The sequence below is a fragment of the Microcebus murinus genome, chromosome 1 (genome assembly GCF_040939455.1).
Source record: "Microcebus murinus isolate Inina chromosome 1, M.murinus_Inina_mat1.0, whole genome shotgun sequence".
In the NCBI taxonomy this organism is placed as follows: Eukaryota; Metazoa; Chordata; class Mammalia; order Primates; family Cheirogaleidae; genus Microcebus; species Microcebus murinus.
In genome coordinates, this window is record NC_134104.1 from 63,460,609 (window position 1) to 63,484,295 (window position 23,687).

At 36.1% G+C, this 23,687-nt stretch overlaps 1 protein-coding gene across 7 annotated transcripts in view; it reads left to right on the forward strand.

Moving 5' to 3' along the window:
* Nucleotides 1–23,687, forward strand: part of STXBP5L (syntaxin binding protein 5L) — a 346,530-nt gene that overhangs the window by 229,398 nt on the left and 93,445 nt on the right. For all 7 annotated transcript variants that reach the window (XM_076001837.1, XM_076001841.1, XM_020287216.2 and 4 more), the window contains exon 19: nucleotides 23,392–23,543. In XM_076001837.1, coding sequence (XP_075857952.1) covers nucleotides 23,392–23,543 — 152 coding nt within the window. The remainder of the gene's footprint in view (nucleotides 1–23,391; nucleotides 23,544–23,687) is intronic.

Consider the following 23,687-nt stretch of genomic DNA (forward strand, 5'->3'; position numbering starts at 1 on the left):
TGTGTTATTGGAGTTTTCTGCAAAAATATATGGAAATATAGAAAAATATATGGAAATATAGATGTTGAATGTCTTGCTTCTTGACTAGAATATACTTTGGTAGGAAAGGGGGAAGTAATAGCTGATAGAATAAGGAAGAGGGTGAAGGGACTATGAAACAGTCCTATTATTTGATATGTAAGAATGTATGATTAATCTCTAGCCCAAGTAATTACCATGGAAGATGGCTGAGCTCAAGCCATTTACAGGGGTTCCCTTCTAAAGAGATTGACCTGAAAGGCTAGGGGACATCAGAATTAAGAAGCTATGAAGATATATTACATGATTCAATTGTTAGAATAGGTCAGCTGGAAAACACATTTTCCATGTAAGGGAGCTGTGGGAGATGATGGTCACTATAGAGCCTTTGAAGAACCTACACTTGTATCAGAAAGCTGTCTCATAGAGAGCTTCAGCTGCCAAAAAAATCCCAGTTCATGAGGCTACTATAGTAAATTCCACCAAGTTTTAAAGAAATAAATCATGAAAGTATTATATAAAATTTTCCTGAGAATTAGGAAAGATGAAATCATGCTCATCTCATTTTATGAGGCCAAGATAACGATGCAAAAACTGAAAAAGGCCATTACAAAAAGGAAAAATTATAAGTTCATATTATTTATGAACACATATGAAAAATCCCAATCAATATATAAATAACTGACAATTAAAAAAGATAACCAAGTTTGGTTTAAACTAGGAATGCAAGGTTTGTTTAACATTTTAAATGAATCAGTATAATTCATCACATTAACAGAATAAAGTAGAAAAGCAATATGATTGTCAAGAATGCAGAAAACAAAGGCATCTAATAAAATTCATCATCCATTCATGATTTTAAAAAAACTACTTAGTAACTAAAATAAGAAGAAAAAAATTTTTTTTAATTTAAGAATATTATAGAGATACAAATGCTTTGGTTACATAAATTGCCTTTGCACCACTCAAGTCAAAGCTATAATACAAGTGTGCCCATCCCCCAGACAGAGTACACCGCACCCATTAGGTGTAAATTTTTTTACCCATCCCCCTCCCCCATCTCACTTGCCCAACCCCCAATGAATGTTACTTCCATATGTGCCCATCAGTGTCCATCAATCAGTACCAATTTCATGATGAGTACATGTGGTGTTTGTTTTTCCATTCTTGTGATACCTCACTTCAAAGAATGGACTGCAGCTCCATCCAGGATAATACTGGAAGTAGTTCACCATTTTTTATGGTTGAGTAGTACTCCATGGTATACATATACCACATTTTATTAATCTACGCAGGAATTAGTGGGCACTTGGGTTGATTCCACATCTTTGCAGTTGTGAATTGTGCTGCAATAAACATTCAAGTGCAAGTGTCTTTTTGATAAAATGACTTTTTTTCCTTTGGGTAAATACCCAGTAGTGAGATAGTTGGATCAAATGGTAGTTCTACTTTTAGTTCTTTGAGGAATTTCCATTCTATTTTCCATAGAGGTTGCACTAGTTTGTAGTCCCACCAACAGTGTATAAGTGTTCCTTTCTCTCTGCATCCATACCAGCATCTACTCTTTTTGGAATTTTTGATAAAAAGCCATTCTCACTGGGGTTAGGTAGATATCTCATTGTGGTTTTGATTTGCATTTCTCTAATGATTAGAGATGTTGAGCACTTTTTTATATGTTTGCTGGCCATTATTCTGTTTTCTTTGGAAAAGTTTCTGTTCACTTCCATTGCCCATTTCTTGATGGGGTTGTTTGATTTTTTTCTTGTTAATTCTTTTGAGTTCTAGATAGATTCTTGTTATCAGACATTTATCAGAAGTGTAAAGAGCAAATATTTTCTCCCATTCTGTTGGTTGTCTATTTGCTCTAATGATAATTTCCTTGGCTGTGCAGAAGCTTTTTAATTTGATCAGATCCCATTTGTTTATTTTTATTTCTACAGTGATTGCTTTGGGGATCTTCTTCAAGAATTCTTTGCCTAGGTCGATGTCTGAAAGGGTTTTCCCAACATCTTCTAGGATTCTTAAGATTTCACATCTTAGGTTTAAGTCTGTTATCCATCTTGAGTGGATTTTTGTGAATGAATCATTCTTCTGCATGTAGCTATCCAGTTTTCCCAGCACAATTTATTGAAAAGAGATTCTTTTCCCCAATGTATATTTTTGTCTGCTTTATCAAAGATTAGGTTACAATATGCAGATGGTTTCATCTCTGGAATCTCAGTCCTATTCCACAGATCAATGCTTCTGTTCTTGTACCAATACCAGGCTGATTTAATTAATATTGCTTTATACTACTGCTTGAAGACCGGAAGACTGAATCCCCATCAAAGTACCATCATCATTCTTTAAAGATCTAGAAAAACAATCTTTGTATGGAACCAGAAAAAACCTCGGATAGCCAAAGCAATCTTAAGTAAAAAGTCTATTTGCTTTTGAAAAGATTATTAATCTTTAATTTTCTTTTCCTATGATGTCTTTGTCAGGTGTGATATAAAGATAATGACATGATAATAACATGAGTTGAAAAGTGTTCTCACCACCTCTGTTTTCAGAAAAAAAAAAAATACATAAAGTTGGTATTATTTTTCCTAGAGAATTTACCAGTAGAGCCATCCGGGCCCAGAATTTTCTTTGTGAGTAGGTTTTAAGTGATAAATACAATTTTCAAAATAGATATAAGGCTAGTCAGATTTTCTGTTTCTCTTTATGTGAGTTTTGGCAATTTGTGTCTTTCAAGAAATTTGTCATTTAGCTGAGATATCAAGAAAGTAATAAACTAAAAATTGATGAGTTAAAATGTTTTTCTAAGATCTTTTATTTTGATAATTTATATAATATAAAATTTACCCATTTAAATTTACAATTCAATTATTTTTTTGTAAATTTGCAGAGTTGTGCAACTAGAACCACAATCTAATTTGAGAACATTTTTATCACCCACCCACAATGATCCTTATGTCAGTCTCATTCCCACCACTACCCCAGACAACCACTAATTTATTTTCCATTTCTCTAGATTTGCCTTTTCTAGACATGTCACATATGTGGAATCATATAATATGTGATTGTTAGTCTGGCTTATTTCACTTAGCAGAATGTTTTTGAGGTTCACCTATGTTGTGTCATGTATCAGTACTTCATTCATTTTTACTGCTAAATAGTGTTACAGATATGCCACATTTTGTTCTTCCATTCACAAGTTGATGAATATTTGGATTGTTTCCATATTTTGGATATTATTATTAATGTTTTTATAAACAGGTCTTTGTGTAGATGTATGTATTCTCTTGGGGAAGTACCTAGGAGTGGAGCAAACCTATAGTTTTCTTTTCTTGTGATATCTTTGTCTAACTTTGATATTACGGTAACATTGACCTCATAAGATGAGTTCAATCTTCATTTTCTGGAAAATTTTGTGAAAAAGGCTTGGTATTTTTCTGTAAGTGTTTTATATAATTCAACAGTAAAGACCTCTGGGCCTGGTTTTCTGTGGTAGAACTACCCTATCATTATGCTGGGGAAAAGGGAATGGATGCAGACCCTGGATAAATTTCTGTTCTTACTGAGTTTCAGTAGTTTTTCTTCAATAGATGCTTCTCAGTATGATGTATGCTTCGAGCAATGTTTATGTCAATTTTTTCACTTTTTCATTGCTTTTTGGGGAGAGGATTTCCCAACCACCTTGTAGTTATTCTGGAAGTTCTGTGAACATGAAATTTATATAACATTTCCTTATTTCTTTTTAAGGTTTCTTTATTTCTTTCTTTATTTTTAATTCAGGGTATTATGTGGATATAAACATTTTGGTTACATGAAATGCATTTGCCTTACTCAAGTCAGAGCTACAAGCATGTCCTTCCCCCATAAAGTGTGCCCCATTTCCATTAGCTGTGGGTTTACCCCCCCTCATCACTAACCTCCCCAACCCCTCCCTACCTAGCACTCAGTGAGTGTTACTACCATGTAAGCATCTTAGTGTTGATCAGTTAGTACCAGTTTGATGGCAAGTACATGTGGTACATGTTTTTTCAACCTTGTGATACTCACTTCAAAGGATGGGCTATTGAGGATTATCCAGGATAATATAAAAGGTGTGCTAGATCGTCATTGTTTTTTTGTAGTTGAGTAGTATTCCATGGTAGACATATACTACATTTTATTAATCTACTCGTGTATTGATGAGCATTTAGGTTGTTTACACATTTTTGCAATTGTAAATTGTGCTGCTGTAAACATTCGAGTGCAGATATCTTTATTATAGAATGTCTTTTTTTTCTCCTTTGGATAGATGCCTAGTAGTGGGATTGCTAGATCAAATGGTATTTCTATTTTTAGCTCTTTGAGGTATCTCCAAATTACTTTCCACAGGAGTTGTACTAATTTGCAGTCCCACCAGCGGTGTAGGAGTGTTCCAATCTCTCCACATCCACACCAGTATTTGTTATTTTGGAACTTTCTGATAAAGGCCATTCTCACCGGAGTTAGGTGATATCTCATTGTAATTTTGATTTGCATTTCTCTAATGATTAGAGATGTTGAGCATTTTTGTGGGGCTTGGGGGGAATCTCTATTCAATAAGTGGTGCTGGGAAAACTGGATATCCACATGCAGAAGATTAAAACTGGATCCCCACCTCTCACTTCTCACAAAAATCAACTCAAGATGGATAACATATTTAAACCTAAGGCATGAAACCTTAAGAATTCTGGAAGAAAACGGTGGGGAAGACTCTTTTATACACTATCTAGGTAAAGAATTTATGAAGAAGACCCCCTCTAAGCAATCACAACAGCAACAAAAATAAACAAATGGTAACTGATCAAATTAAAAAGCTATTGCACAGGCAAGGTAACTGTCCTTAGAGCAAATAGACAACCTACAGAATGGCAGAAAATATTTGCTTTCTACATATCCAATAAAGGGCTAATAACAAGAATCTATATGGAACTAAAGAAAATCAACAAAAAAAATCAAACAACCCTATCAATAAATGGGCAAAAGAAATGAACAGAAACTTCTCAAAAGAAGACAGAATAATAACCAGCAAACAGATAAAAAAGTGCTCAACATCTCTTTTTAAAGTTTCTAATCTCATCGCTGATACTGGTAATTTATGTCTTCTCTTTTTTCTTGATCAATCTTGCTAAGGTTTATCAATTTGATTAATATTTTCAAAGAACCAATATTCTGTGAATATTCTTAATGCTTTCATTATTTTATTGACTAAAGCTCCTATTTTTATTTGCTTCTACTTACTTTAGATTTAATTGCATCTTTTCTCTAATTTCTTAAAATAGAAGCTTAGATAATTACTTTTAAATCTTTCTTTCTAATGTAACCATTTGAAGTAACATATTTTCCTGCAAATACTGCTAGAACTGTCTACCATAAATTTTACATATTTACTTTCAATATTATTTAGTTTTAAATTTTTAAAATATTTTTTACCTCTGGGTTATTTAGAACTGTGCTGTTTATTTCAAAATATAATAATTTAAATTTAATATAATTTTAATATAATTAAATTTAATATAATTCTGAATAATTTCTAAATATTTGGGACTTTTTTATATATCTAATTATTATTGATTGCCAATTTATTTATGTTGTTGAGAGGTAACCTATTTTGTAATTTCTCATTTCTTTAAAACTTATTGTGTTACAATTCATCCAAGAATATGATTTATTTTGGTAAATGTTCCTTATTTACCCCCAAATTCTACACAGTATTCATCTGGTAGTATTTATTTTTAGCCTCAAGAACCTCTTTGGCATTCCTGTATTTCTAATAGCAGTGAACCCTCTTGATATTTGTCTATCAGTGGTGCAAATGCAGGTAGGAATACTTATTCATAAATCAAGTAGAGAATTTGATTTAGTATGGGCTTTATTCTTAATGATTAAAGGGTTTTTATTTTAAGTATTAGATTGCTTCCAACAGTCATACTTTATTTTCTATTTTAAAATTTGAGGTATCCAAATAAGTTAGAATTTTATTTTCATAGTATGTCAATATCATGAACAACCCTGAAGGCATATAAAGTACCTATCTAAGTGTAATAAGTACAAGTAAATAGAGTAGTTTATTATATTTTTAGTATTTTATATTATATATTTTAAATATTTTATATTATATATAACTATATGTTATATATGATTATTTTTTAATACATGAGCCACAATCAAGTAATGTATTAGGATTGTATTAGGGTTGGACATCAGTTAAGTAGGGATGAGACAAGTTAAAATTTTTAATAGCTATTATATAGTTACACGATTCACATTCATCAGCGAGGGAAGCAGTTTAGCTAAATATAGATTAGAACCATATTATTAATAATAGGTGGAAAACAAACATTAAAATATTTTTATTGGCATTTATGTGGATAGCTGACAAATGTTAGATATTATTTGGTTACCCACTTTAAGGAGATAAACAATAGATAAGATTTAGCTATGGGTTGAGAGAAATGTTAAGCTAAGCACAAGAATTATCAATTTCTCAGTTTGAGTTACCTCCGCTGAGACATAATCTTGACTTTCATGCAAATGAGAAGGGTTTAACATAGTTAGAAATGTCCAAATTCAAGAGTTTCTGTATCATCTATTTAAGAAATAAAAATCTTTTATGATCTAAATGATTTTCTTTCTTATAAATTGTCCAAGTATCCAAAATTATGAATAAATTGATTCAATTTGATATTAAACTAAGTTATTGAATTTAATTAAATATCTGGAAATTATAATTTAAGCCAATATATCAAGGCCTAATGATTTATAGCATTATAAGAATTAAACTATTTTATCAATATTATATATAATTTAATACAAAATTTTATAATTTTATAATAGCAAAATAATATTAGTATATTAGGCAAAATTGATAAAAGGCTTTTAGAAAATTAAATTTAATTAGGATTTTTATGAGAAAATAAACCCAGTACTTATACAACTTACAACATTACAGTCCAGTAAAACTTTCTCCAGTGATAGAAATGTTCTATTAATATATTCTGTGCTGTCTGATATAATACCACTAGTCATACTGAGTACTTGAAATGAAGCTAGTAAAACTAAGGAACTAAATTTTAATTCTGTTTAATTATAATTAAATTAAACTTAAAATAGCACATATAGTGCTAACATTATTTTTATATTGTGGTAAAATCAAGGAAAAAACAAAGCTGTTTTCAAGCCAAAATTATTAGGTCAGTCTAATTTTTCCAAAGCATGTAAGATTACAAATGTTATGTGACCTTTTTTTTTTAAGTAAGTATATGTGACTGGTAAAAACATTAGGTTATTTAAAAGCAAATTTTTCTTTTTATCTTGTAACGTTTTATCCTAGGCTATTAAAGAAACCCATATGTAAACCTATTTTTCCATTTTGAGTTATAGCTTAAGAAAGAAAATCAATTTCTTAAAGTAGAAGAGAACCCCAAGGGCAATCACAGCAACAAAAAAAATAAATAAATGGGACCTGATCAAATTAAAAAGCTTCAACACAGCCACCAAAGAAACTGTCAAGAGAGCAGACAGACAACCTTCAGAATCGGAGAAAATATTCACATGCTACATATCCGATAAAGTGCTGATAACTAGAATCTATATAGAACTCAGGAAATCAGCAAGAAAAAAATCAAACAACCCTTTCAAAAAGTGGGCAAAGAACATGAACAGAAACTTTCCAAAAGAAGACAGAATAATGGCCAATAAACATATGAAAAAAGGCTGAACATCTCTAATCATCAGGGACATGCAAAGCAAAACCACAAGAGGACTTCTTAATAAACTCTTAGCCTAGGCCAATGTCTGGAGAGTGTTTCCAACATTTTCCTCTAGAATTCTAATAGTTTGATACTTTAGGTTTAAGTCTGTTATCCAGCATGAGTTGATTTTTGTGAGAGGTGAAAGGTGTGGGTCCTGTTTTAGCCTTCTACAGGTGGCTATCCAGTTTTCCCAGCACCATTTATTGAAAAGGGATTCTTTTCCCCAGCGTATGTTTTTGTCTGCTTTGTCAAAGATTAGATGGCTATATGAGGATGGTTTTATATCAGGATTCTCAAATCTGTTCCACTGGTCAATATTCCTATTTTTGTGCCAATACCAGATTGATTTAATTACTACAGCTTTGTAGTATACTTTGATATCTGGCATATTAATACCTCCCATTTTTGTTTTTGCTGCCTAGAATTGCTCTTGATATTCGGGGTCTTCTTTGATTCCATATGAAGCGTAAAATTATTTTTTCTATATCTGTGAAGAATGCTGATGGGATTTTAATAGGTATTGCATTGAATCTGTAGATCAGTTTGGGTAGTATAGACATTTTAATGATGTTGAGTCTGCCGATCCAAGAGCATGGTATGGATTTCCATCTGTTTACATCCTCTGCTATTTCCTTCCTCAGTGTTTCATAGTTCTCCCTGTAGAGGCCTTTTACGTCCTTGGTTAAGTATATTCCTAGGTACTTTAATTTCTTTGTTGCTATTGTGAAGGGAATTGAGTCTTTGATTTGGTTCTCAATTAGATTGTTGTTGGTGTATACGAATGCCTCTGATTTCTGTGTATTGATTTTGTATCCTGAGACTTTACTAAATTCATTGATCAGCTCCAGGAGTTTCTTGGTTGAATCTTTGGGGTTTTCTAGATACAATATCATATCATCAGCAAACCGTGAAAGTTTGATCTCTTCTGCCCCTATTTGGATACATTTAATTCCACTTTCCTGTCTGATTGCTGTAGTCAGGACTTCCAGCACTATGTTGAATAGAAGTGGAGATAGTGGGCAGCCTTGTCTGGTTCCAGTTCTAAGTGGGAATGCTTTCAATTTTTCCCCATTCAGTATGATGTTGGCTATGGGTCTGTCATATATGGCATGTATCATTTTTAGGTATGTCCCTTCTATGCCTATTTTCTTAAGTGTTCGTATCATGAAAGGGTGTTGAATTTTGTCAAAAGCTTTTTCTGCATCTATTGAAAGAATCATGTGGTCTTTGTTTTTGCTTCTGTTTATGTGGTGAATTGCATTTATAGATTTATGTATGTTGAACCATCCCTGGGATGAAGCCCACTTGGTCATGATGGATTATTTTTTGATAAGCATCTGGATTCGGTTAGCTAAGATTTTGTTGAAAATTTTTGCATCTATATTCATTAGGGATATTGGTCTGTAGTTTTCTTTTTTTGTTGCATCCTTTCCTGGTTTTGGTATCAGAGTAATATTCACTTCATAAAAGGTGTCGGGGAGGTTTCCGTTCTTCTCGATGTTGTGGAATAGTTTCTGCAAGATAGGTACTAGTTCTTCTTTGTAAGTATGGTAAAATTCGGGTGTGAAACCATCTGGCCCGGGACTTTTCTTTTTAGGGAGATTTTTAATTGCTGTTTCTATTTCAGCTGTTGAGATTGGTCTGTTCAGGGAATCTATTTCTTCCTGGTTGAGCCTAGGGAGGCTGTGTGTTTCTAGAAATTTGTCCATTTCCTCCACATTTTCCAGTTTGTGTGCATAAAGGTTTTTGTAGTATTCATAAATTATATCTTGTATCTCTTTGGGATCAGTTGTGATATCTCCTTTTTTGTTCCTGATGGAACTTATTAGAGATTTTTCTGCTTTTCATTAGCTTAGCCAATGGTGTGTCAATTTTGTTTATTTTTTCAAAGAACCAACTTTTTGTTTTATTAATCTCCTGAATAGCTTCCCTGTTTTCAATTTCGTTTAGTTCTGATTTGATCTTGCTGATTTCACTTCTTCTGCTGAGTTTGGGGTTGGTCTGTTCTTCTTTTTCCAGCTCTTTGAGTCGTTTCATTAGATTGTCTATTTGTTATCTTTTTGTCTTTTGGTTATAGGCATTTATGGAGATAAACTTTCCTCTCAGAACTGCTTTAGCTGTGTCTCAGAGGAGTTGATAACTTGTCTCTCCATTGTCGTTTTCTTCATAGAATTTTTTTATTTCCGTCTTGATTTCTTCATTTACGAAGTAATCATTTAGTAGGAGGTTGTTTAATTTCCACGTTTTTGTGTAGAAATGTGAGTTTCTGTTAGGGTTGATTTCTAGTTTTATTCCACTGTGATCTGATAAAGTACATGGTATGATTTCTATTTTTTTTAATTTCTTGAGATTTTCTTTGTGTCCTAGGATATGGTCAATCTTAGAGAATGTTCCAAGAGCTGATGAGAAGAACTTATATTCAGTGGATTTTGGGTAGAATGTCCTGTAAATGTCAGTCAGACCCAATTGTTCTAGAGTTTTGTTTAAGTCCATTATTTCTTTATTAATTTTCTGTTTGGAGGATCTGTCTTGTGCCATCAGTGGGGTGTTGAAATCTCCGGTGATTATGGTGTTGCTATTAATCCATTTGTTTAGATCCAGTAAGGTTTGCCTTATGAAACTGGGTACACCTAAGTTGGGTGCATATATATTTAAAATTGTTATCTCTTCTTGTTGAAGTGTGCCCTGCACCATTATATAATGACCCTCTTTGTCTTTCACTACTTTTGTTGGTTTAAAAACTAAATCGTCTGAAATTAGAACTGCCACGCCAGCCTTCTTTTGGCTTCTACTTGCCTGGAATACTGATCTGTACCCTTTTACTTTTAGTCTATATGTATCCTTGCAGGTTAGATGTGTTTCCTGTAGACAGCATATACTTGGCCTGTATTTTCTTATCCATTCAGCCACCCTATGTCTCTTGAGTGGATAGTTTAAGCCATTCACATTTATTGAGAGAACTGATAGGTAAGGTAGATTACTGTTCATTCTGTTGGGTTAGATGTTGTTGCTTTGATTTATCTCTTGATCCATTGTAATATCTGGCCTTTAATCTTTGGGTTTTGGTTGTTTTTATATTCGTGAGTTTTTATTATGGTGTCTGTGCATAACACTGTTTTGAGTACTTCCTGTAGGGCTGGTCTTGTCTTGGTGAATTCTCTGAGACTTTGATTATCTGAGAATGTCTTTATTTCTCCTTCATATATGAAGCTTAGTTTTGCAGGGAATAAGATTCTAGGCTGGGCATTGTTTTGTTTCAGAAGAGTGAGAATGGGGCCTCAGTCTCTCCTTGCTTGTAAAGACTCAGTAGAAAAGTCTGGTGTTATTTGAATTGGCTTTCCCTTGTAAGTTACTTGCTTATTTCATCTTACAGCTCTAGAAGGGTCTCTTTAGTTGATATTTTGGTCAGTCTGATGACTGCATGTCGTGACATCTTCCTGTTTGCTTTGAATCTCCCAGGGGTCCTCTGAGCTTCTTGAACTTGTATTTCAAGATTTTTAGCAATGCCTGGGAAATTTTCCTCTATTATATCTTCAAATATTGGACAAATAGCTTGTCCAACCCTTGAGTGTTGCCTTCTTCCCCTATGACCCTCACATTAGGTTTCTTCACATAATCCCACATCTCTTGTAGGCTTTGCTCTTTTCTTTTGTTTCTCTGTGCTATCTCTGTGACTGATTTATTTAATTGGAGGGTGTTATCTTCAATCTCTGAGATTCTTTCTTCTGTTTGATCTACCCTGTTCTTGAGACTTTCCACTGTATTTTGTAGTTCCCTGAATTGATTCTTCATTTCCAGGAGTTCGGTTACACTTTTCTTCATTGTGTCTATTTCTTTATTGAACTTTTGTTCCAGATCTTGGAGGCTTTTTGTGGTTTCTTTTTGTTGGTTATTGAGTTGTTTCTGCTGGTCGTTGAATTTTCTTCACATTTGAAATTCCTCTTCTGTCATTTTGGTTGCCTGATATTGGTTGGTGTCTGTTTCTAGGGGGCTGGTGCTCCTCTTTGGGGAGGTGTTTTCCATTTGGTTCTTCATATTTTCAGAGTTCCTTCGCTGATTTTTTCCCATGTCGATCAGTTGTTGTTTCTTTCCTTTAGGTTTTCGTTTGGTTATTCACACGCCTTGTGTAGTTTCTGAGCCAATAGGTGGTGTCTGTGGGTGAGATTCGACCACTCCCTGTATAATGAGTCAGGTGCCATGAAAAGGGTGTGCAGGATTTCCTCCCTTTCAGTAGGTGGCACTTGCTTGAAGGAACAGGCTACGCTGTTGTTTTTGTGTCCTGTTATCAGCTCTTGTTCCTGCAGAGAGGCACTCTAGTGCCTCAGGTGGTCGGTGGGGCCCTGAGACTTCCAGGTGTGTCCTTTTCTCCCCCTCAGTGAGGGCTGGTCTAGGAGAGAATCTGGGCGGAGCTGAGTTGGGTAAGCCTGCCCTCAGGCACCACCAGTGTTGTTAGCAGGGGTCAAAGTTCTGTTCTCTGCTTCCGGGAAAAGCTGCCAGGGAGGGGCTGGAATGGCCCCGCTCAGTCAGAAAGTCTACCTGTGGGGTGAGGCTGTCTGAGACCCGCAGTCTAGAGCAGGCCTCGCTTCTTTCCACCCTCCTCAACTCCGCAGCTACTTCTGGACCTCTGACAGCAGGCCAGACCACACACAATCAGGCCTCCCCTTACTGTGATGCCGGTGGGGAGGTTCCCTGTGCAGGAACGCTGCCTGGGCTGGTCACATGGCCTCCCTATGGGAGGAGGGTTGCCCTCTAGGACGCTGATCTGCCCCTGGAGGCACTTACACCTCAGTAGGCTGTTCACGTATATCCCTTCTGTGCCCCGGGCAATGCGAGACCTCAGAGCATGGGATCTGGTCTGCAGGTCTGACCTCTGGGCCCCAGTGTTCAAATTATATCTCCACCAGGGAGAGGAGTGCCAGTCCCAATTCACCCACAGGGAGCCCAAGCTGGGTTGATGTCTCTCAGCCTCAGGGTCTGCCCTGTTCTCCTGGGATCTCTGTGCCAGCAGCACCTGGGAGGGCAGGTGGGTAGGGAGCTCACAGTCTGAGTTCCCCTTAGTTGTAGGGCCCCAAAAGGGAAGGTCCCGTTCCCTGGAGGTGCCTCTGGCTGGTGGCTATATTGTCTCTCTGGGCAGCCGCGGGCAGGGTGGGCGGAAGGGAGAAGGAGGCAATATGGTGCCTGCCACGCAGCTCGGGTCTGTGCACACGGTGGTGCCCCGGGGAATTTGGGAGCCTGGTGCCGTCTGCTACTGGCTTACCGCTCACTGGCAGTGGCCATCTTTGGGCAGGTGTCTGCAGGTCTCTTCACCCACTGGGGAGCCCACCAGCAGTCCGAGATGCAGGGGAGGGGAAACTTGGCTGAGTCACCTATCCTTCCCAGTGGTCTCCAGGCTGCTTCGGTGGTCTCAGCTTCCAGTTCTCCTCTGCAACCTCCTCCTGTGGAGACTCCCATGGTCTTAGGTACCCCTCCTTCCTACCCTCGTCCACTGTATGCTCGTGTTCTTGCTTCTTCTAATTTCTGCTAGAATCTGTCTTTTCTGCAGAGATACTCTGTCTGGCAGTGTTTCTCGTCCGCCATGTTGATTCCCCTCTCACCTTTCTTTCTTAATGAAATCATTTTCTAATACCTTTCAGGTAGGATAAACAAAATATCCAATTTTTAGACTTTTTTCCCCTACCTGTCATTCCCTGTCCCTTTCCTTCCAGAACACTCTTATGAACCAGAGTCTATGACTCTATGATTTTTCACAGACTGCCTTTTAGATAGTAATTTAATTAACTAAGTTTTTATTAATGTTTTAAACATTTTAATTGAAATATAATATATGTGAATTAAAATTTGCAAATTTTAAATATGCCATGTGAGTATTGAAAAATATATGTGACAAATATTAGTCATGTAACCACCAGCAAACATGATATAAAAAATATCCATCCCCTTATAAAGGTTCATTGTGCCCTTTTGTATTAAATTATCAGCCCCTACCCATTAGCCCCTCATAACCAGTGACTTGCTCTCTATCATTATAGTTACATTTTCTACAATTTTGTATAAATAGAAGTGTAAATTAATTTGTATTTGTTTTCTTTTATTTACCATGATGCTTTTGAGATTTATCTATATTTTTGTGTGTATCTATGGCTTGTTCCTTTTCAATGTTGAGTAGTACAGTCATCCCTAGGTCTCTGTGGAGTATTGGTTTCAGGATACTTCTCTGACTGTCCCCCCTCACCCCCTCAGGATTGGATGTTCAAGTTTTATATGTAAAATGGTGTAGTATTTGTAAATAACCTGCACACATCCTCCCATCTACTTTAAATCATCTCTAGATTACTTATAATACCAAATACAATGCCTACACATCACTTCATTCACATGGATTCAATGTAGTATTTGGCACACAGCAGATTCAAGTTTTGCTTTTTGAAAATTTGTGAAATTTTTTCTTTTCTGAATGTTTTAAATCCTCAGTTGGATCCACAGATGTGGAACCCATAGATACAGAGGCCTGACTATATTTTATTATATGTATTTATAAAAATGTATTTATTCATGTATTACTTCGTGGAAATTTGGGTTGCTTACAGTTTTTTCTGTTATGAGTAAATCTGCTATGAACATTCAGTGGAGGTCTTTGCATAACATTTGTTTGACTCTTCTTGGGTAAATAAGAGTGGAATTATTGGGTCATATGGCAAATGTATGTTTATAAAAAAGAGACAAACTGTTGTCTGACAAGGCTGTATCATTTTGCATTTCCACTGCAAGGTATGAGGGTTTCTGTTTTTCCACGTAGTTTTTCAATACATGGCATTATCAATCTTTTTAATTTTATTCACTCTGGTGGATTCTGTGGTATCTAAATTTGGTTTTAATTTGTATATCCCTGAAGACTAATGATATTCATCATCTTTTTTTTTTGAGACAGGGTCTCACTTTGTTGCCCAGGCTACAGTGAGTGCCATTACATCAGCCTAGCTCACAGCAACCTCAAACTCCTGGGCTCAAGCAATCCTACTGCCTCAGCTTCCTGAGTAGCTGGGACTACAGGCATGCGCCACCATGCCCAGCTAATTTTTTCTATATATATCGTAGTTGGCCAATTAATTTCTTCCTATTTTTAGTAGAGACAGGGTCTCCCTCTTGCTCAGGCTAGTTTCGAACTCCTGACCTGGAGCAATCCGCCCACCTCGGCCTCCCAGAGTGCTAGGATTACAGGCGTGAGCCACCGCGCCCTAAATGTTTGACATTTTTACATCTTCTTGGTGAAATGTCTGTTCAAACATTTTACCCATTGTTAAAATTCAATTGTCTTATTATTGTTAGTGGCAGTTCTTTGTGTATTCTGTATATAAGGTAGTATTTTGCAAATATTTTCTTTCAGTCTGTGGTTTGTCTTTTTATTTGATTATTGATATATAGAGCGAAACAATTTAATTTTGATGTCATGTAGGTTATCAAGATTTTATTTTATAATATGTGTTTTTTTTGTCCTGTTCAACAAATTTTTGTATAATCCAAGATTACTAAGAATTTCTTTTGTGATCCATTTTGAGTTAATATTTGTGTACTATTGAAGGTAAAAGTTAAGGTTCAGTTTTTTCCCAGTGTTTTTTGTGGTATTAATATAATTGGCAAATAAAATTGTATTAAGTTTAAAGTGTACAATATAATGATATATATATTATGAAATGTTTACCACAATAAAGTTAGTTAACGCATCTATCATATCACCTACTTACCATTTTTGTTTTGTTTTGCTTTCATTTTGTGGCAATAACATTTAAGAATTACATTTTTAGCAAATTTCAAGTATACAAGAAAGGAATGTTTGCCAAATGTTTAGAGGCTTCTGGAGGAAAAACAAAGGAATAAATGAAGCAAAAAAAAGAAAAAGAAAAAAAATAAATAAAAATAGAACAAATAAAAAAAAATTTTTTAAAAGAGAGTATTGTTAACTATATTCACCAAGCTATACATTTGATCCCCAGAACTTATTCCTCTTATAACTGAAAATTTGTGCCAATTAACCAACTTTTCCCCATCATCCCCATCCTCGTCTATGGGAAACACCTATTCTACTCTATTCCTCAGAGTTCGAATCTTTTAGATTCTATATATAAGTGAAATTGTACAGTATATCTTTCTCTGGCTGACTTTTTAATTTAGCATAATACCCTCAAGTTTCATCCATATTATTGAAAATGGTAGAATTTCCTTCTTTTTATGGCTGAATTATATTCCTCTGTGTGTTTGTGTGTGTGTGCATGAATGTGTCCCAATTTCTTTATTCATTCATTCATTAAGGCATTTACATTGTTTCTATGTCATGACTATTGTGAACAGTGCTGCAATGAATATGGAAGTGCAGATTGTCTCTTTGAGTTACTGATTTTGTCTCCTTCAGTAATTTCACCCAGAAGTGAAATTACTAAATTATATTGTAGTTCTATTTTTACATTTTTGAGGAACCACCATACTATTTTTCATAATCGCTACCAATTTACATTTTCACCAACAGTGGACAAGGTTTCCCCTTTTTCTATATCTTTACCAATTCATGTTATCTCTTGTCTTTTTATTAATAGCCATTCTACCAGCTGTGAGGCAGTATTTCATTGTGGTTTTGATTTACATTTCCCTGATGATTAGCTTTGTTGAGCACATTTTCATATACCTAATGGCCACTTGTATGGTTTTTTGGAGAAATATAAATTCAGATATATTGCCTATTTTTTGTCAACTTACTTGGTTTTTTGCTGGCGAGTTGTGTAAGTTTCTAATATATTTTGCATATTAACTTGGTATCAGATATACAGTTTGAAAATATTTGCTCCCATTCTGCAGGTAGCCTTTTTTTTTTTTTTTGAGACAGAGTCTCGCTTTGTTGCCCAGGCCAGAGTGAGTGCTGTGGCATCAGCCTAGCTCACAGCAACCTCAATCTCCTGGGCTCAGGCAATCCTCCTGCCTCAGCCTCCCGAGTAGCTGGGACTACAGGCAAGTGCCACCATGCCCGGCTAATTTTTTCTATGTATATTAGTTGGCCAATTAATTTCTTTCTATTTATAGTAGAGACGGGGTCTCGCTCTTGCTCAGGCTGGTTTTATTTTGTTGATTACGTCCTTTGCTCTGCACCTTTTGAGTTTGATGTAGTCCCATTTATTTGTGCTTTTGTTGCCTGTACTTTTGGGGTCATATATATCCAAAAAATCATTACTGAGACTACTGTCAAGCAGACTTTTCCTAAGTTTTCATCTGGGAAGTTTATGGTTTCAGGTCTTACATTTAAGTTTTTGATCCATTTCAAGTTAATTTTTGTGATCAATGTAAGATATTCACATTCTTTTTGCATGTGAATATCCAATTTTCCCAGCGTCATTTATTAAAGAGACTATCATTTTTCCATTTTGTATTCTTGGTACTCTTGTCAAAAATCAATTGATTGTATATACATTGGTTTATTTCTGGGCTCTTTATTTCATGGGTCTATGTATCTATTTTATGCTAGTACTATATTGTTTTAATTATTGTAGCTTTATAGTATAGTTCAAAATCAGGAATTATGATGCCTCCAACTTTTTCTCATGATTGCTTTGGTTATTTGGGTTCTTTTGTGATTTCATATAAATTTTAGGAATTTTTTTCTATTTCTGTGAAAAATGCTATTGGAATTTTTTTTTTCATTTTTTTTTATTATTGTTTTGATAGAGATTAAATCTATTGATTAATTTGGGAAGTGTGAATATTTTAACCATATGAATTTTTTCAATCTATGACCATGAGGTATATTTCCATTTATTTGTGCCTTTAATTTATTTCATCAATGTTTTAGAGTTTTTGGTGTACAAATCTTCCACATCTTTGATTATAGTTTTCCTGAGTATTTTATTCTTCTATGTTATTGTCAATGGGATTGTTTTGTTGGTTTCTTTTTTGGCTAATTTGCTGTTATTATATAGACGTGCTACTGACTTTTGCATGTTAATTTTGTACCCTACAACTTTACTGAATTCATTTATTCTAAAATTTTTTGGTGGATTATTTAGGATTTTGTGCATATAAAATCATATCATCTGCAAACAGAGACAATTTAACTTCTTCCTTTTTGATTTGGATGTCTTATTTATTTATTTATTTGCCTACATGCACTGGCTAGGACTTAAATACACGTGGCCAGAGTGGACATCCTTGTCTTGTAATACTGTCTTAAAGGAAAAGCTTTCAGCTTTTTGCTATTGAATATGATACTAATTGTGGCCTTGTCATATATGGTTTTTATTGTATTAAAGTATATTCCTTGCATACCTAATTTGTTGCTAGTTTTTATTATGAAAGGATGTTAAATTGTGTCACATGCTTTTCTGCATCTATCAAGATAATTATTATCTAGCATTCTGCTAATGTGGTGAATCACTTTTATTGATTTGTATATGTTGAACAATCCTTGCAGTATAGCCAAAGCAACCTTAAGCAGAAAGAACAAATTGAGAGGCATCAATTTACTAGACTTCAAGATATACTACAAGGCTATAGTAACCAAAACAGCATGTTACTGGCACAAGAACAGAGACATAGATCAATGAAAAAGAACTGAGAACCCAGATATAAAATCATCCTCATATAACCATCTGATATTTTACAAAGCAGACCAAAACATACACTGGAGAAAAGAATCATTATTCAATAAATGGTCCTGGGAAAATTGGATAGCCACATGTGGAAGACTTGAAACAGCATCCGCACCTCTCACCTCTCACAAAAATCAACTCACAATGGATAACAGACTTAAACCTAAGGCATGAAACTATAAGAATTCTAGAAGAAAATTTTGGAAAAACTCTTACAGACATCAGCGTAGGCAAATAATTTATGAAGAAAGCCCTAAAAGCAACAACAAAAATAAATAAATGGGAACTGATCAAATTAAAAATCTTCTGCACAGCCAAAGAAACTATCATTACAGCAAATAGCCTACAGAATGAGAGAAAATATTTGCTTTATACCCATCTGATAAAGGGCTGATAACAAAAATCTATATAGAACTTAAGAAAATCAACAAGAAAAAATCAAACAACCCCATCAATAAATGGGCAAAGGACATGACCAGAAATGTTTCAAAAGAAGACAGACTAATGGCCAGAAAAAATATAAAAAAGTGGCCTGTGTCTTTTAATAAGTGAAACAAAATTACAAAAAATTGGAAAAATTTAATTTTGTATATTTCTTTATATTGAATATGGTGTCAAAACCTTTTTTCTTTTTTCTTTTTAATTTAGTATATTTAGAGGGTACAAGTTAAATTCTGTTACATGTATATATTGTATAGTGGTGGAATCTGGGCTTTTGGTATACCCATCACACAAGTAGTATACATTGTACCCAATAGCTAATTTTTCATCCCTCACTCCCTCCTCCTATATCCCCCTTGTCAGTCTCCAATGTCCATTATACCACTCTATGTGCCCTGTGTAGCCACAGTTTAGCTCCCACTTACAAGTGAAGGCATGCAGCATTTATTTTTCTGTCTCTGAGTTACGTCACTCAGGATGATAGCCTCCAGTTGCATCCATGTTGCTATAAAAGACATTTCATTCTTTCATATATCTAAGTAGTACTCCATGGTAAATATATATATCACATTTTCTTAATCCACTCATCTGTTGATGGGCACTTATATTGATTTCATATCTTTGTAATAGTGAATTGTACTGTAATAAACATATGAGTGCATTTGATATAATGATTTATTTTCCTCTGGGTAGATACCCAATAATAGGATTGTGGATTGATGGTTAGATCTGCTTTTAGTTCTTTGAGAAATCTCCATAGAGGTTGTTCTAATTTGCATTCCTACCAACAGTGTGTAAGTGTTCCTTTTCACTGTATCCATTCCAACATCTATTATTTTTTGACTTTTTAATAATAACCATTCTAATTGGAGTAAAGTAGTATCTAATTGTAGTTTTAATTTGCATTTCTCTGATGATTAGTGATGAGCACTTTTTCATATGTTTCCTGGCCATTTGTATATCTTATTTTAAAAAATGCCTATTCATGTCATTTGCCCACATTTTAATGGAGTTATTTGTTTTTATCTTGCTGATTTGTTTAGTTTCTTGTAAATTCTTTATTAGTCCTTTGTCAGACATGTAGTTAGGAAATATTTTCTCCCATTCTGGAGGTTGTCTGTTTACTCTATGGATTATTTCTTTTGCTGTGCAGAAGATTTTTTAGTTTAAATCCCATTTGTCTATTTTTGTTTTTGTTGCATCTGCTGTTGAGGTCATAGTCACAAATTCTTTGCCTACACCAATGTGCAGAAGAATTTTTTTCTACATTTTCTCTTAGGATTTTTATGGTGTCAGCTCTTACATTTAAGTCTTTAAACTGTCTAGAGAGTTAATTTTTGTATATGGTGAGAGATAGGGATCTAGTTTTATTCTTCTGCATATAGCTATCCAATTTCCCAGCAACATTTATTGACTTGTGTCCTTTCCCCAGTGTATGTTTTTGACTGCTTTGGTGAAATTGGTTGGTTGTGTGTATATGGTTTTATTGCTGGGTTCTCTACTCTGTTCCACTGATCTTTGTGTTCTACTTTTATGCCAGTACCATATTGTTTTGGTTACTATAATTTTGTAGTACAATTTGAAGTCAGATGATGTGATGCCTGCAGGTTTGTTCATTTTGCTTTGGATTGCTTTGGTTATTTGGGTTCTTGTTTTGTTTTGTTTTGTTTCATATGAATTTTAGAATTTTTTTTCTAATTCTGTGAAAAATGATGTTGACATTTTGATAGAAATTGAATTGAATCTGTAGTTGCTTCGAACAGTATTCAGGGTCAGTAGTATCTGTGATTTCTTGGGTGGCTTATGGAACAGTTATTAGTTGTAGCTGTGATGAAGTTTTACTGGGGTTTTGAATGCTAGCCAAGCCAGTCTTTGGGCCCCAATGATGGAAGCAGTGGCCTGAGTGTGGCTAATTTTAAGCTTCAAAGCACCTTACCCTGGCAACAGTGTTAGTTTATCCTGAAGGGCCAATTTTGAGGCTTTCAGGTGGCTTGCTCAGAAGCTAGTAGTTGGAGCATAAGGCCAGGTGTGGGCAGGTTATCAGTCCCCTGAACAGCAGGTATAAAGTGTGGGTGGTGGCAGTAGTGGAGGCCACCCTCCACTAGTGGGTGGTGGCAGTAGTGGAGCTACCCACGAGGACCCAAGTGGTCCATCTTGGTGTTACTGGTAGCTGCAATAAATTGGCCAGACTAGTCCCCAGTCTCACAGCTGCCTGTAACAGGGCAGTGGGTATTTCCCTAAATGTGCTCAGGAGAGCTTGGTCTCCCTATCCCTTCCTCACTAGGTTGTACCTATAGCCACATCACCTTGAACTCAGCCAAAGGGAAAGGAGCAGCCTAGTGTTAAACTCTCAAAATGGCACCAGCCGTAGGCTTGTAATCAAAGAGGGAAGGGCCCCTTTCAGGCAAATGACATGGGCAAGGAACAATGGGAAGTGCAGTCCACTCACATCTTAGTCTCTGAGGAACGCATAGCCAGGCAGTGGGAATTGTCCTATGTGTGTTTTGGAGAATTTGGGTTCCTCTGTCCTTCAGCTGGCTTCAGCTATAGCTGGGTCAGCCTTAACTCAGCCTGAGGGCAGGGTATGGCCCAGCCTTTAACTCCCAAACTGGCACTTTGGGTCTGTGACCAAAGAGGGTGGGCCCCTTCCAGGCAAACAGCATGGGCAAGGTACTGGGTGCAGTGCCATCTTCTCATGTCTTGGTTTCACTGCATCAAATAGCAGGAAGGTGGGAATTGTCCTAGGAGTACATAAGAGAGCTTATGTACTGTCCCTCCTGTCCCCCGTCCCCCCCCCATCCCTCCTCAGCTGCATCAGCCCAAACTAAGCCCAAGGGCAGGGTGCTGCCTAGCTTTAAACTCTCAGAATGGTATCTTGCACCTGTGACCTGAGAGGGTGGAGCCCTTTTTAGTCAGGTTGTGCTGGCAAGACACTTTGGGGAGTGCAGTTTGTGTAAGACTCAGTCCTACAGCAGCCAGCCACAGGATGTCAGGCACTATCCCAGATGGTAACTGGAAAGCCTGGTTTTCCTACCCATCTCCAAACCAGGCAGGTACTGCAGCCACATTAGCTCAAACTCATCCTGAGGGCAGAGTGTACCCAATGTCAGACTCTCAAAATAGCAGCTTGGACCTGCATCTGGAAAGGCTGAGGCCCCAGCTAGGCAAACAGCATGGATGGGGAACTGTGGAAAATACTGTCCATTCAAACTTCAGTCTAAACAGCCTGAAATAGGGAAGTGGGGACCTTCCCAGGGGAACATGGGAGTACTTGGGCTCCTCTATCCCTCTGTGGAGCCACTCAGTAGCTGCAGGTGTGCCTGTGGTTCCCCGGTATTCAAGCTCTCAGAATGGGACCTGGATCAAACTCCTTTAGGTTCAGATACCTGTGGGATTCCATATGAGTTCCCTTTCTGGAGCAATATCTCTGTGTGCTCTCCAAGTAGCTCCCTATGTTAGCCCCAAAACCTGTGTGAGTCAGGGGGTACTCTTGTAGCCAAGATCATAAAAGCTCATCTCAAAGACTAGGGCCCTGAGGGCTTCTATATTACTGTTTCTTCATATCCAGGACCTTCTCCCAACTCTTAGCCAGGCCCCAGCCATGCCAAGTTTCCCTGAATCCTCTCCTTACCCACTTTTGGTCCTTTCCATCCCTTCCCTGGTGAATCCTAGCATTCTCTCCTAGACGATCTATTCGAAATGTGAGAATCTGCATACTATGTGTCAAAACCTTTGATATATGAAGTTAATTTTTATTTTTCTTTAAGAAGAGAAGTATTAATAATTTGGAGCCTAATAACTATAATTTTATTTTTAAAAAGGCATCTGTAGCTAGTGACATTTCTTGACCTATCTCCCCCTTACGTAGTAGAAAGATTTTATGTAATTCCTCTGTATAAACGTAAGATCAGATTAAAGAGCAGATTGGGTCATCACTGTTTATATGATAAAACTGGGGGTAAAATGTTGGCCGGGCGCAGTGGCTCACGCCTGTAATCCTAGCATTCTGGGAGCCTGAGGTGGGTGGATCGCTCAAGGTCAGGAGTTTGAAACCAGGCTGAGCAAGAGCGAGACCCACGTCTCTACTAAAAATAGAAAGAAATTAATTGGCCAACTAAAAATATACAGAAAAAATTAGCCACGCATGGTGGCACATGCCTGTAGTCCCAGCTACTTGGGAGGCTGAGGTAGTAGGATCACTTAAGCCCAGGAGTTTGAGGTTGCTGTGAGCTAGGCTGATGCCACGGCACTCTAGCTCAGGCAATAGAGTGAGACTCTGACTCAGAAAAACAAAAAATAAAAAAACTGGAGATAAAATGTGATTGAAGTTCATCCCTGTTTTTTTCACTAAATGATCGTGTCTATGATACAAAGTCAGTCTACCCAATGTTAAGGCCTAATTCATCCTTCCTAATTTTATACAAATCACTAACCAACCTCCCCAACCCTTTCCAACAATCTGATTTTTAATCTAAAGATAAAAATAATCATGCTTGTTATGATATATTCTAGTTGCATATTTTTTTCTCTCTCAGAGTTGCATTTGGGAACTGCAATGGGTTGGCTGTGGTGGATTTTATACAGAAGACAGTACTATTAAGCATGGGGACCTTTGACCTATATAAATCAAGTGACCTATACCAGCGACAACCACGGTCTCCTCGAAAAAACAAGCAGTTCATTGCAGGTAGGAGATAAAACAAGAAGGATTATGAACTTGAGTTCATCTTTTTTCTTACTTTTAGACTTCTTGTCTTTCTTTTGTGATGCTACTCAAATGCATGGCAAATAAACTCAATAACATTTACAATACCATGTGAAGTAAAATGAA